Source organism: Neopsephotus bourkii, unplaced genomic scaffold (assembly GCF_033783945.1).
Source record: "Neopsephotus bourkii isolate Nb327-2 ecotype Australia unplaced genomic scaffold, CSIRO-AGI_Nbou_v1 NB_1594, whole genome shotgun sequence".
In the NCBI taxonomy this organism is placed as follows: Eukaryota; Metazoa; Chordata; class Aves; order Psittaciformes; family Psittacidae; genus Neopsephotus; species Neopsephotus bourkii.
Window position 1 is genome coordinate 281946 of NW_026902070.1, and position 15444 is coordinate 297389.

The 15444-nt window shown below is 43.9% G+C and overlaps 1 protein-coding gene across 2 annotated transcripts in view; it reads left to right on the forward strand.

The window, feature by feature from the left end:
* The first annotated feature begins 2475 nt into the window (after positions 1-2475).
* Positions 2476-15444, forward strand: part of PLPP1 (phospholipid phosphatase 1) — a 58119-nt gene continuing 45150 nt past the window's right edge. Inside the window, exon 1 of one of the 2 annotated variants that reach the window (XM_061372094.1) lies at positions 2476-2710. In XM_061372094.1, the coding sequence (XP_061228078.1) occupies positions 2653-2710 (58 nt within the window). In that variant the 5' untranslated portion in view covers positions 2476-2652. The remainder of the gene's footprint in view (positions 2711-15444) is intronic. The other variant, XM_061372093.1, reaches the window with a different exon arrangement.

Sequence of the window (15444 nt, forward strand, 5' to 3'; positions counted from 1 at the left end):
AGGCATAGCAAGCCCGGTGGTGGGAATAGGGTTCCAACAGGGAGGCTTGTATCCCTTGTGCAACGGAAAGTTTGGAGAGGAACCGGGTAACTGCTTTTTTTTCCTGAATGCTGGCAGACGATTGCAAGCGATGCCCCTTCCCTCAGGCAAGCCATGTCTCAAGGGTGAAACAGAGATGTAGAAACTGCAAGACAATAAAGCATGATTAATTTCTCTGTTTGGTGAATGCTGAGCTGCTGCAGCCCGATTTCCATGTGTTTTTAAGAGTAATCACTATCTTGCCTACATTTTTCTGGGAAGAGATCCATTTGAATTAGCGTAATCTCTTCAGTCTCTAATTTACCGCATAGAGGTGTGGATAAGGAGAGCTGTTGAGCTGTTTGCTGCTTAGCCCCACAAGATTAACGTGATGCTTTTGGGTTGAAGAAAGCAATTAAAACAATTGCCCGTGGAATGTTTGCATTGCTCTTCCCCTGTCTCCTGGTTTCTCTAACCACCTTGTAATTTGGGGGATGTTATCTACTCTTGATTTAAGGCCTTGTGAACAATCCCCTGCTTTGTGAGGAGCAGAGCAGATTGCACACTTCTTTTTCAGCAGCAGCTCTCACAAAGATAAGCAGTTTTCACTGTTGCTAGGTTGTGTTTCATTTTGCTCCATTACTATGTTTTAGGACAACACTGGAGTTTCTATCTCCTCAAGACCATCTCAGAACATATGCAAAGAAAAATGTGCTCTGTAAATTACACACTTATGAAAATAAAGAGTTTTAATCTCTAGAACTGGCTATTTTGATTTGTAGCTGGGTTGATTCTTGGGTAATCAGATGAGAACTCCTGTACAGGCTGCCATGTGGAGCCCCTTTATGTGTTCTAAATGAAACTGATTTATAGAATCATAGAATCAAATGGGTTAGAAAAGACCTTCACAATCACCAAGTCCAACCTTTACCCCACGATTTCCAAGTCCATCCCTAAACTGTGTCACTGAGGGCCTTGTCTACATGGTTTTTGAATACTTCCAGGGACAGTGATTCCACCACTGCCAAAGGCAGCCTGTTTCAATGCCTGAGCACCCTCTCTCTGAAGAAATTTTTCCTAATATCCCATCTAAACTTCCCCTGGTAAAACCATAGGCTGTTTCCTCTTGTCCTGTTACTTGTCATTTGGGAGAAGAGACCAACCCCACCTCACTACAGCCTCGCAGCAGTTGTAGGGAGCTATAAGGTCCCCCCTGAGCCTTCTCTTATTCAGACTAAACCACCCCAGGTCCCTCAGTCGTTCCTCATCACACTTGTGCTCCAGACCCTTCACCAGCATCTCTCTTGTAGTGAGGGGCCCAGAACTGAACACAGGATTCAAAGGGCAGCCTCACCAGTGCCCAGTACAGGGGGATGATCACTGCCCTGGCCCCGCTGGCCGCACTGTTGCTGATACAGGCCAGGATGCTCTTGGCCGTCTTGGCTGCCTGGGCACAAGGTGGATCATGTTCCCTGGTTGCCTTTCTGGGCAGCATGGCCAAATTGAAGATACAGTGTATTTAGTGAGGAACCTTCTCGGCTAGGACTCGTTTCCCTTGTTGATCTGCCAAACCTGTTATTCAGCCTTGAGGATATGATACAAAGTGTTTACAGAACTTGAAAGTGGAATACACGAGAAATCGCAGGAAAGTTTATGCCTGATGCCTGAAAGCGGAGAGCTCACTCCACCTGCAATTGCAGCCTGTCCCCAGCAGCCCGAGTGACAGGTTTGTGCCTAACAACACTGGAGGACAAATCTGTCCATTCTGTGGTAAAACAAAAATGCAGTTATGCAGAGCACATTTTCTCCGTGTTGGTCACTGTTTTCCTTCCCAAATAAAACCTTTTAAAATGGAAAAAGATTGTTTTGGGTTGGGCTGAAATTCAACTTTTCAGCTGTTTTGCAATTTTCCAGCACTCTTCCAGAAAACAGCTTTTTCCTTGTTAAAAAAAATATTAAAAATCTCAGCAGCAGCAGCGCCCGCGTTTGCAGCGCAGGACCCACTGCAGCCCTCCTCAGCCCGGTGGCGGCTGAGCCCCCGCGTCCGCCGCCCGCCCGGTGACGGTCACCCCGCGGGCACCCCTCAGGAGAGAGGGGCAGGCGGGCCGGCGAAAGGCGTCGTGCAGGCAGGTGGAGGCAGAGCGAAGGGACCGCAGCGGCGCTGCCCCGAGCGGCACCAGCACCGGGCCGTTCCCAGCAGCGACCGGCGACGCAGCGACCGCCACAGCCCCACCGCAAGGGGGAGGGGGCGGCGCGGGGCGGGGCGAGGCATGAGGCCGGCCCCACAGCAATTGGTCGGGCCCGCCCGGCCCTTGGAACGCGGCCGGTAGAGGGGCGTCGCAGTGGCGGGCAGGGAGGGGCGGGACGAGGCACCTCCACCCCGCCCTTCGGACCCCCCGCACCTCCCTGCTCTCCTTAAAGTCCCTGTGGGCGCCGCGGCGGTAGCAGTAACGCACTGCGGATACGGGGAGCGCGGGGTGCGGGAGCCTCCGGGCCGGAGCGCAGCGCCTCGCCTGGCCGTGGCTGGGCCTCAGCCACTCCCTCCGTCCCGGCTCCGCGCCCGCCCCTGCGGCCGAGCCTGTCACCGCGCCGCGTGAGGAGGCGCCGCCGCGCCGGGCGCACGGCGCTGCCAGCATGTTTGACAGGACGCGGCTGCCCTTCGTGGCGCTGGACGTGATCTGCGTGGTGCTGGGTAGGTCGGCGGGACGCGGAGGGGCGAGGAGGGCCGGCCTGGGTGCGGCGCGGCGCTGCGCTCCCTCCCCGCACGGCACCGGGCTAATCGCATGCTACCCCCTCCCATTCTCTTCCCCAGCGGCGCCAGGCACCATGCCCTTCCCTGTGCCTGCCTGCCTCTTCACCACTGCCTGCCGCCCCTCTGTACTCCGCACCTCCCTCCTTCCCCTCGCTGCCGCGGAGGCAGCAGTGCTGCCGCCCCTCTCCCAGAGGAATCTGGTCACTGCCGCCCCCGGGGGAAGTTGCAGAGGGGAGGGAGCTGGTGCCGCTTACCCACTGATACCTGGAGCTCCCTCTGATCTCTGTTGTCCTTACTGTCTTCCCTGACCCCTTCCGTAGGCTGTAAAGCGGTGGTGGCAAATCCCGTGCTGTGAGGGAAAGTAGGTGACTGCAGGGTGTGTGTGCCAGTCCGGTGGTCGAGGGCTGCCCTGCAGCGTCCAGCATCACGGGAAGCGCGCTTCTCCCGGTGCCCCGCAGCGGCGGCGCGCTGCGGCTGGGAGGAGGAGGTGGTTCTCTTTGAGGCCTTAGTTGCCTGCGGTCCCGGTGATGCTCTAGGTTGAGGCTGAGAGTGAAGCGGGGGTGTGCGGCAGGACGTGATGCTTGTCTGTGCGCAGCTGTGAGGAGCAGGGGCAGGAGAGACGCCATGGTGATGGCCTTGTGCTGAGCACACCGCCGCAGGACGGCAGCGGCTCATCTTGGCTGCCCCAAGTAATGCTTCGTGTTGTGTCAGTTTGCATTAGCTCTCTCCTTTTAGGTAATGACGCGCTGTAACGGGTAGTGATGTTTGTTGTCGATCAGTGGAAAGTTTTATTCTCTAAGAGCTGTGAATCCTCTGGACCTCTGGCTATTGAGAGCCTGAAAAGTGTCTTCGGTATCTGTAGATGTACTTCTTAGTTACTATCTTAGGAAGTGTTACCTTTGGATGTTTGCTTCCTAATCGAATGAGAATAGTACTTCAGTCATAAAGCTAAGCACTTTCTTGTCATTCACGTTGGGTCGTGTTCAGTCAGACAGATGTCTCTAGCATCAGTAGGAGCATAGTGAGCAGCATTTCATCTCGATAGGTGCTTCAAAAAGCAATGGTACTTGTAGCTAAATGGCTTGAAAGAACAAAATTACAGTGAATGATGCATTGCTCTGGAAAAATGTTATGTGAGAGAGAGAGCCTCTGGGGAATCATAGTGGATCTACCTAGTCCAGTATGAGCAATCTTTATTCAGATCAGAAGTTTTACAAAGCTGTGCTATAGCAAGGCTTAAACTTCCACACTGTCTTTGTGTCCAGTAAAGCAGTTTTGTTTGTACCGGTAATTGTCATTACCAAATCTTTAAGCAAAAGTTTTGCACTGTGCATATACTTCAGACTGTTTGAAGCATACGGGCATATCCTGACTGATCTTGAGTAATCAAGGAAAACAAAATATATTAAGTCTATAGGAGACATATGACATGAGGATTATTTAGCTAAAAGAATGAGTTTCCCCCTCCTCCTGCCCCAAGATACCACCTGGAGGTGTATTCTTGACCTTGCCCTGCAATGTAATATCACTGTACACACCTTCCCCTGCGTCCATGTAGCACTTGGATCACAGATGCCCTAGTCTGATGCCTCAGTGTGCTGGAGGATTAACAGACTTTTTATTTTCCCTTGGGCCTGTTTACTTCCTCCTAGTAGGGAAAAAAAGAATACAGACAGCGCATAACATTGAAGTCACTTGGCATCTGCAGCTTCTAAACTCATCGAGTTACAGGTTTCACTGAAACCTTAACTGTGACAAAAATACGCTAAATGTAGGAATGGCTAACATAATGCCTAGAGCACCAGATTCCCTTCCCCTTCTCCCTGGCTCCCATGTGATTGAGGCAGGCCCATAGAAAAACATAGGTCTTAAGCCTGTGGGTCTAAAGTGGGAATCTGTTGTAATTTTTTTACTGTAAGAAGAATAGCTCCTGTTGATTGTGTGCTTCTATTCTAATTCTCACTTTCTCCTTGCCCTTCCTCCACCCTGTGCACTTTGGTGTCTGCTCAAGTGACCGAGGTAACTGCCCAGATAAAGTGACTTACAGGTATTAATAACCTGATACCTGGTATCTTCACTAAAGAGACATGGAACCTCCAAGGAAAAACTTATTTAACTGTGTCATACTGAAAGTTTAAAACTGTGAAGGCCAGCTTCAGTTGAGGTCTGAACTCTCAATGTTGGTGTTGTAGCCTGTTCTAACGCAAAAAGGGCTACCAGTCGCAAAGTCATGATCCTCGGGGTAACTCTTATTGTCACTTGATACAGAGCTTGTGCTTTTTCTCCTGTTATCCCTTCCCCATAGTAAGTTAAGATAGGGAAGAAAAATTATTTTAATTGCCTTAGCAGTGTTGGCCAGGAAAACCCTAAGGTTAGCACTTCAAGTTACAGTGACCTGGCTTATTCCTAAGTTCACTGCAGTGGAAGTGGATGACTCTGACTGTGTATGTCTGTGACTTACTCCCTCCTGTTTGAGTCAAACCATTCTTTGTGCAGGTTCAACTCTCCCAACACAAGTTTTCCAAAGGGAAGGAAAGGAGAAAGAGCTTTACTGTAATTATTATTTTTTTTCCTTCCTGTCAAACCTTGCATTAAACTCATTTAATTCACAAGTGCCCAAGATGGGAGCAGAAGACACCAAGAAAGAGCAGGCAGCACAGGAGGGAGCAACATCTCCCCTTTAAGCTGAAACTGAAGTCTAAGGTTGCTCTTAATTGGCCTTAAGGACCCGTCATCCACCTTTTTACCCTGTAAGAGAGAGATAGGATTAAGGGAAAGCAGCCTTTGGTGCCCTGAGAGTAAATAAAAACTTTGTCTTACTAGGATGAGAATTCCTTCTTTCTAAATGATACTAGTGTTTCAGCATTAAGCTAGTGTCATATTTTGTAAAATGAAAATCTAGAAGAAAAGCTGCAGATTTCTGCAGTAGCTGTCCTAAAATAGTGCGATGAGGCTTTATCTGCATTCTGTGAGTGCTGATCTGCAATGCTGAGGGTGTGTGCGCTGCATGTCCGTATGCAGCTCTGCAGTGCAGGCAACAGCTCCCTTCCCCTCTGTGGGCTGGTAGACAGTGGTTGATTTCTTCCATTGCTGGAAAGCATGACTGGCCTGGACTGCAGAGTTTCCTTCTCCTGCATATTCTTGCTACTTGCCTCTCTTTGGTTTTCTGATAGAGAGACATTTTGTGTAGATGGAATGATATTTCTAGGCAACAATAGAACCATTTTTTCTCTGACACTAAGGCTTGTTTCTTATGGTTTATTATACTTCTGGTTGGTCATGCAAAAAATAACAGCTTATTCTAGTAACTTAATTACTTAGCTTGTGAGTGATGTCTTCATTAGGCTTTATATATGTTCTCTGCCATTCTTTAACATGTCTATTGTTTGACTGCAAATCAGTCACCTTCTTCATTAAGGCAGGTAAACAACACTTAAAGAGTGAAAGAACTACTAAACACACTTTTAGACCACACTCAAAGACCAAGTCAGATTAAAGTAGTTCTGCAGAGGTGACTGCAGCAATAAGAACATTCTCTGTGACATATGACTCTAGGAGAACTCAGATCTGGTCTGTGCTTGTTACAGTTCATGTCTTAACTTCAGTGCAGGGATGCAGTACAACAGAAACTGTTTCTTCATCTCTTGCCTAACTATACAATCACTGACAAGCTATTTTAAATAATTAGGGAGTGTACTTGTCAATGTGTGATTGCTGGTGTAATGTAAGAATATGCACAACCAAAGACTAGAAAAACTGATGCTTCTAAAGAATTTAGCTCTTCACTGTTCTGATCCACTCTTCTGCAATATTCTGGAAACAGTAAAGAGCTGCTTAACTAGATTTACATCCATTTTCTATCTAGTTATTTTTGGTGGGTAGATGTGTGGGGATTTTTTCCCCTCTCCTTTCCATGTTCCACCCTATGCTGGCTCAAGAAGCCAGTTGAAAACTTCCCTACCGGCCAGCTGTTCTTTAGCAGTGGGACTATCTGCTCCTTGGGTGTTGAAGCACCTGGAGCTGCAAGCAGTATCTGTGCAAAAATGGAGGATGTTGGTAGGTGGCTGGTGGTATGGAAAGTGAGACTCTGTCAGTCTTGGCTTTTTCATCATGAAGTTGCTTCTGAGTAACAGAAGGAGAAGTTCTAGTCCTCCAAACAGAAGGAATACGTGAACTAAACCCAGAAGTACTAAATGCTTGTCACTTTTTCATGCTTACTATTTAAAGTACACTGCATAGAATGTTGTGTTAAACACATACGCTAAACAGCAGATTCCTGTGTATAGGACAGGCGAGTTTGCTTTTGCAGTATGTGGTGTGGGAAGCTGAGGTGGCTGGACCACTGCACACCCTGTACAATGTCTGCTGTGGGTGCCATTCTTCCCTTCTGGCAGTGTATACTCACTGAAGGCACCTGTCTCCATGACAATTAAGATGTTGCTGTTAGGCAGGGAAGGCCTCCTTGTATGTGGGCTAGCGCTTCCTGATTGTCCTAGTTCAAATAAAACCTCCTCCCTGACTGCTTGTGACTCACTGACATGTGTCACCATCCTTATTTTCCATGTCATGTGTATGCTGAATCTTTTTTCTAGTGCTTAAATACATTGTTAAGCTATAACAGGTTCGTATGAAAGAGCAGCTTGTTTTCAAGTGACACTGTCCAGCAGGTACCATGAGATGATACTCGCAAAGTTGACTGTCAGTTCATTGGAAACATGATTGTCATCTAAACCAGGGAAAGTCTTCCCTTTCCTGCTGTGGTTTCTTAAACATATGAGGCAGAGTACTCTGGTTGTGGCACTTTCCCTTGTTACTGTTCTGGCAACAGTCAGTTCTTATTTGCCCCCACATAAAGAAAAATGGTCTATCTGGAGACTTTCTCCATCTTGCTAGGAAGCCTACTGAAAAGCTGCAGGTTAGAACTTGGCTAGTGAACACTATTTGAAGTCAGCAATCTGATTCTTGCTCTGCCAGGTATTGCTCTTACAGTGTATCTTACAGTCTAGCTAACTCTTGCCTCAGGGAAGTTCTTGCCCTTCATTTTTATAGCAGTGGGTAAATCCTAATTCACCTTCCAGTGCCTTCCCAAATTATCTTTAATTTGGCACTATGCTCTTTCCTCTTGGCTTAATACAAGAAGACGCTTATGAGCAGTGAGCTTCCTTTCCAGCTGCATGAGTCCTGGTGCCCTGTTAACCTTAAACAGAAAGCTCTTGCAGTGTGTTTATGTGAAGGTGATCACCTTTGCTCAAAGGGAGTGGAAGGGGCTTCTGACATTTTCAACAGAAAATAAAGTATCACACTACAGCTACATTATAAAATAGCTTGTCCCTCATAGTTGAAGAGGTCCTGCCTCGGTTTTGTAGCTGCTTGGGTGCTTGTTGAGCCTGCCCTGAGCTGATTGAGTACACTGACCTGTTTTTAAAGAGTTGGATAGCATGAACTCGTACTGACTAAAAGCAGCTTGGTCTGAAAACCACACGATGAGAGCCCTGCTGGGAGGAGAAGTAGAGTTGACTACTGGTTGTGTCCTACTGCATAATTTTATGTAGGAGCATTGTTGCACTGATCAGACACTGATGACAGGGTGAAGCTGTGATAGTCCTCTATCTGTGACTGTTGGAGCATCAGAAGTGGTTAGCATAAAGGGGTGGCTTAACTCTGAAAGGTATCCGATGATGAGAGATAGCTTGAGTTTTGCAGCCTTCCAAGTGACTTTATCCCCAGCAATGGGTAATGCTCTTTTCAGAATGAGTTCAGGAGAGTTAAAACAAACACATCTTGGAGGATGGGGAGGAGAAAAGAGAAAAGCAAGTGAGAAACAGAGTTACAGGGGACTTTATTGGCAAGTTATACCACCCACAGAAGTAGGGCCTTAAAATTAAGTTAGATTCATTGGTGATGGACTTGATTATTGCTGTATCTGCTCAGGAGTAGTGGTGCCAGGGATTGGTTCCTTTCCCTGTTCTGCAGTGGAAGCTACTCCTTCTTAGGGTTTAATCAGGTAAAATGGTTGACTGAAGACAACTGAAAAATCCACAAACACTAGACATGCAGGTAATAGATGACTAGCAAGTGACTAATCAGGCCAGTTTTAAGACATAAAAAAGAAAACCACTTAAGCTATCCAGAAGAAGCAAGATTTCCTTAAGATACTTTCTTAGACTGTTTGTAGGAACAGTTGAGTTGCTACCACATCAGGAAATACTGTTCAGTTCAGCTGCAGCAATACACCTCAGTCTACTTGTGAGTAGACCTACAAGCAGTTTTCCAGCCAGAGTGGTGTAGTCCTGCATTGAAAACTGGAAGAAAACTGCTGCTTCTATTAAGGGTCTTTTGCTCGTCTCTTATCAGCTGCTAATGAGTTGACCCACTTTCTGGAAAGAGCTTTCCAAGTTATGAGACTTATTTAAAAGGCATGGTACTGAAAGCTCTCTGATAAACTTGCATTGTGTCGTTCAAACTACTTTTCCCAGATTCTCTGGTACAAGAATGTGTCTACCACAGTCAGGTTCTACTTCTAAAATCAAGACTGCTTGTTCATATAGAAACGAAAAATAGACCCAAATAAGCTTTTTAGCAGAATATGATACAGGAAAATACTGTTCAAACTGTTCGGTGCCCTTATCAAATACTCTTTCTGTTACCCCATTGAGTTACAGAATTTGAAATGATCAGTACAAGAGGCATTATTAGGCTGGTCTTGCTATGTTACAGACTTCACTGATTCATCTTTAAAAGGCTGTAACCAAGGAGCAGGCTGACTCAGAAGTGTGTTAAGGTTTTATTTGTATTGTACTTAAACAGTTTTATTTGTATGATATTTCAACATTTTTATTTATATGTCTTTACTTGTAATTTAACAGTTTTATTTGTATTGTACTTCAACACAGTTTTGGCATCCGGGTTCATGTGGCATCTTGCTATCTGGCAACAGGAAAATAAAACTTTTTATTTTAAATTATAAAAGGCAAGTATGTCAGATCAGGGCAGCTGTCTTGGGATGGCTGTAAATCCTGATTCTATTATTTGGAACTGAGGGTAAGCAGGAGCTGTGTGAATACATCCTTGTTTCTCTGATGCTACTTATGAAACACTGAATATTGCTAGGCTTAGCCTAGATTTTAGTGTGTCCTCCTCCCCTTCATCTGTTACTGCTAATTGTGCAGCTTTCAGAGAGACCACATGAGCGTTCCTCGATCTCACAAGGTGGTTTTGAGCAGTCAGCTAGCCATCCCTGGTTTAGAAGAAGGGTTACACATTTTTGTAACAAGATCCCTTTCCTAGGCAAGGCGGAAGCTGTACCAAACAGGAGTTTTGCTCATTTTTTTGACTTAAGTTTAGAAGGGATTATGTATTAAATTTCAGCACCTTGGGTAACTTCACCTCTCTTGGAATAATTTTTCCCCTCAAACTAATTTCTTTGCATTTTTTCCCTTTAACTTTGTTCTGCTATTGCAGATCTGCAGATTACTGTAAACCTGCTCTGACCGTGTCACTGAAACTTAACAGTAGGTGCAATATTCTCTGAAACTGGAGTATTGGAATGATAAGGAGCATACATGTATCTAAGCTTATATTCCTTATTTTAAGGTTTCTGAAGGGCAGTGGATTATCCTTGCCTTAACCTGAAGAGGCTGGTTTGAAAGCTAGTGGTGGAGAGACCCGAAAGAATAAATTTCTAATTATAATGATGGAACTTTATGATGTGCAGCAAGCTAATGGGGAGCAGATCTGGCCCTTAAGGAGCCAAGAGGGTGTTTAATGCTGAGATACAGAAAGGAGGCAGTGAGTTCAAGCCTTGTGAATAGCTCTATCCAGTCAGAAACTGTACCCTGTTAAATTCAAAAAATCATCTTGGTCAGTGTCTCGTTTTCTTGATGTTTCTTATGAGTTCTGTAGCCTTTTGCTGACTGAAGGCAACTAAGGTTTTCTTTTTTTAACTTTTTAACTTTTTTAACAGTTTTTAACTGTTTTGATATGTGAGCCTATACTGCAGTACTAGTATTCAGTTAAAATACTCCAAACCAGTATGGTAGCTGGGTCTAATACTAATGCAGATATTGGTAATGGAAGCAAGATCACTATTCCTGTTGCAGACTCAGCTTCTTGTTACTATTCCCATATCTCCCTGAACGTTAAGACTCCTATCCTCAAGACAGGAAATGAAATCTCTTAATTCATATATAGAAACTTGGATCACAAATCTAATACTGTTAATTTCTACTGAAACTGGAAAATGACACCTGCTCTTATTATGTGAGTACTGGAAGCCTTTTTATGCTGTGGTATTATTATTTTTACTCAAGTATTAAGAGCAGTGTTGTATAAATATTTTTTACAAATTCTGGTTAAATTAACTTCTCAGAAAGTCTTCAGAATTGGTACCAAATGATTGCTCTGATAGCTCTAAAATATATAGGGTATTCTAATTTTTTATTTTAAAATTATGTATCAATCTAGCTTAATACAGAGCTTATGTTTTCAAAATATACTGCTAGACACTACAAACTTCAGTGTACAGTGAAAAATTGTGTAAAAATACTTAAACATGGTGGCATGCAGCAATATGTACAGTATGAAGACATTCTGGTGAATGACAAGTAGACAATCTTACGGAAATTCTGAGTCCCTTTGTAACACTGCCACTGTAAGATCTGGCTTTGTTAAAGACTGTTTGAATAAAATATTATTATGCTTGTAAGGCTGTCTGGAAAAAGCATTTGCACTGACAACTAATTGCCCATTACCTTTCTAGAGGCTGAGAGGTATTTCAGGTTAGGGTATGTAGCTGTATGTGAAATGCTCTGAAAGCCTCTTGCTGTGCCCTCCCGCAAAACAAAGATTAAAATGGAAAAATAATTAAAACTTACAGGGTTTAAAAGAAGAGCACTAGGCTTAAATGCCATTTGGAGTTGGTGTCACACCTGCAGTAAAGAAATAGAAACAAAATAAATCCCTCCCTGCCATGCCAGCAGCTGACCTTGATAGTTCAGTTTATTTTGCTGTATAGTTCTCCCTGCCTGTAAGCCCAGTGCTTTAGTCTGATTGTTTGTAGATCATCTTGGTCTTTGGGGGTGTGTACATGGTTTTGTATCTGTGGGCTTTTTAATTCTCTAGACAATACAGTCAAAGCTTTTTATCGGTGACTAGTACTGAGCACATAATGTGAGCAGTGATTAAATATTTAATTTTCCCTCACTAGGAAGGGTTACAGTAGAAGTCAGTCTCGCTTGCTCTGGCTGCAACCAGTTGGACTCTCACCCATGCCATGATAAGCATTGCTCTCCCTTTCCACCCTCCTGTCCTCCTAGTGTCTTTTAGCTATTAGTTTGTGGACCTAAAATCCTTGTCAGGTCTGTCAGCAATGAGGGCAGCTGGCCCCTGGCTCACTGCATGGACTGGTGTTGAGTTCCAGGATCTTGTGGATGGGCTGGTCTAACTTAAGCCTTCTCAGCCCCTGAGCACAGCAGAGCCCAGGGCACAGCCTTTGCTTGTGACCTGCCACTGGCTTGATTAAGCCATATGCTGTAATCTGTGTAATAGAGCAGGCTAGGATATATCGCTGACTTGCCTCTCTGTGGTTTTTATTCTGTATTTGTATTTCTGTACTTGCTCAGAGGAGAGATAACTGCACGGTTTTTAGATTAACGGGTATTTAGTGCTTCTAAATGCCTTTTTTTTTTTTATTAAAATACAGATATGAAAGAGAATACACGCCTAAGAATATTTTTAAACAAGTGTTGTGACCTGTTCTAATGGATTGGTAATGTAGGTAACTGAGCTAGTGCTCCCATGTAGTACTAAACTGTTGAATATGGAGGAGCTAGAATACAAGGGGTGAGGGGTATCAGGGAAGAGCAGAAACAGCCATGGGCTGTGAGGGGTGGCCGTGATGGTAGGGGTAGCACCTATATAGTGTGGGGCTGCTATGAGGGGGCACATGAGGTGTGGCTGTGACTGGAGATCATGAGGAGCAGCCATGAAGGGGTATCATTTTGCCCATTAGTGGTGGGCTTGACAGTCCTTTGGTAATGGCTGGGCCGGATGATTTTTAAAGATCTTTTCTAACCTAGTTTGTTCTATGATCCTATGATGTAGTTCTCTATTAGTAAATGACTGGACTAAAAATTGCACTCTTCAGTGCACAGGTCCAGCTCAGAGGAAGGTTTCCTTTGCTTCCTGCCTCTACCACCTTTACCTTGACTCAACCAAAAGAGTAAGGCATGATGACGAAGTTGTTTAGTGAGTTGTTCTCAGCTAGCCCACAGTGCTGACCGTGCTTCTTGCTAGCCAAATCATTGATCAGAAAACAAAAATATAAGTAGTGTGCAGCTGCAAGTAGAATAGTAACAGATTAGAATGTAGTTCATGCCATTAAATACATATATCCTCTTTACTGATGCCTAGCACAGCTTATGGTGTTACCAGAACAATCAGTGTGCTGGTATTAGAAATACTTTGCATTCCTTTGGGTAGAAAAGTAAGATAAAGTTCTTTTAAAATGGCTGTGAGTCTAACTGTGGGCTATCTACTCATCTCACCTACTGAAAATATATGGTGTATTGATTTTTCTCTTGTATGTCCCTCACTCATAGGTATTGATTTTTCTCTTGTATGTCCCTCACTCCTAGGTATCAAAAGTCTAAATACCTTTTTTTTTTTTTTTTTTAAATCTCTTCTTCCTCTTTGTAGCTTTCTGGATTTCTAGAACTTTGTCTCTAAGGGCTGTTGATTCCTTCTCTTGACTGCTTGTGGGGGGAAAAAATAAAGAATTTGGCACATGTGCTTTTTTACAAAGAACAATCTTTCCTACAGATGCTCCCAAAGTCTCTCCAGTAGCATGAGGGTGACCTTTCCCAGTTTCTTTAAGTCTCTTGTTTCCTTCCTTACCTCGGACTGTACGTTGCAAAATGAGCAGCAAAACAAATATGGTTGTCTTGGCTGAAAACAAAACAAAAATACATGTGTAAGACTGGGGGAATTTAAATTCTCTGTTGCCCTCAGTGGTAGTTGCCAGCTGTATAGGTTCAGCTCAGAATGACAACATTTGTCTCTGTGTGGGGTTATTTACAGCAGCATCTCTCTAGTAAGAATGTAAGCTATGACAAGTACCTTTTCCTTGGATGAGCAGCCTTAACTGGGTAGCTGTTCTGTTTTGAGGCTGTCATTTGGGGTGTCCTATGGGAATTATTTCTCTAATACAGCCAGAATTCCTACTTTTCAGGATAAATGTACAGAAACATAAAAGTCTTCCCAGTCCTATGTTAAATTAGTAGTTTCTTACTCTAGCACTCACTTGTAGGTTCACTACAGCATAAGGAGAAAACTGGTTGATAATCAAGCTAGGATATTCTCATTTGCTATAGACTGCCTTGAGAGTCATTGCTTTTCTCCTAGTTCTAAATATTAATTTGTTTAAATGAGAAGACCTTCCTGATTGAAGACTAGGTAGAAGCCTTGTGTATCTTGGGGAATTTGAAACACCAATTCAGCACTAGTTTTTAAGATTACACAGAGCCTCAAGCTAAGATTTTGTTGCTTCCACAGGTAAGGAGGGCATCTGGGTTAATTAAAGGATGTTTGCATAGAATACAGTGCATTCCTTTGTATTGCTTAAAACTGTGGAGAGGAAAGCAGCACTGACCAGGAAAAAATGTGGCAAGGTGTTCAAACTAATCTGAGACTATAGCTAGTCTGTCCTTGCTCTCCCTTCTTCCACACCATTGGCTATATGTTCCTTTTCTGTCCCTTTCACCAACAGTCAGCACACTTCCCCAGATGAACAAGTGCTCATGAAAAACTGTGTTGTGTGGGCACAGGATCTTTCTTTCTTTGGACAGGATGGTGTGAAAACCTAGTGCTCCTTGCGGGGAAGGGGATACCAGTAGAAGGCCAGAGGTGAGAGGAGAGCTTGTTTTGAGTTGCTCTTGAGAATATAGCCAGGTTTTGTGACTACCACACGGTTTTGAGCCAGATTGTACAGTATACCTGATATGGCCAGAAACTTCAAGAGTCCCTTACCTGTCAAATATAAAAACTAAAACTGTGTCCACAGACTTGATTAGGAAAATGTTCCTAAATTTTAAGTAGAATGCAGTATTTTCAGACCCTGAGACTACCTCATGTTGAAGTGTATTCTCTGCTGGTCTTAAATATTTATGGCAACTGCTGGCTGTGTTTAAAAACAAATAAATTCAGATATAAATGCTGGGGTTTTGTTGGATTTATTTATTTATTTTTTCATGTTCAAGGAAATGTATCTCCAGAATATTCCATGCAGCCTGCTGGCTGAGCCAAATGGACACCTAGGTATCAGAATCCAATTCCTTATGCCTCTAAATTTAAGCACCTAACTCTAAAGCTACAGATTTGATAAATGCAACAAGTTAATAGTGCACTGTTAGACACATTGGGAAAAATCATAGTTTGGTATCCAGCACTTCATTTGTACAAGAAAATTATGTAACTTTAATGACTTTTCTTTGATTGCATCTTAAAACTATTTAAAATATCACATATTAAAAAAAAAACCCTGTCTAAAATAAATATATTTTTTTTTTTTCCATTAAACTGTTGTCTTTTTTAAATAAGACTTCACACCCACACCACCCCTCTTCCCTTGGGTACTGTTTTTCTTGACATTCCCTTTGTGTGGGTGGAGAACCTTTCTC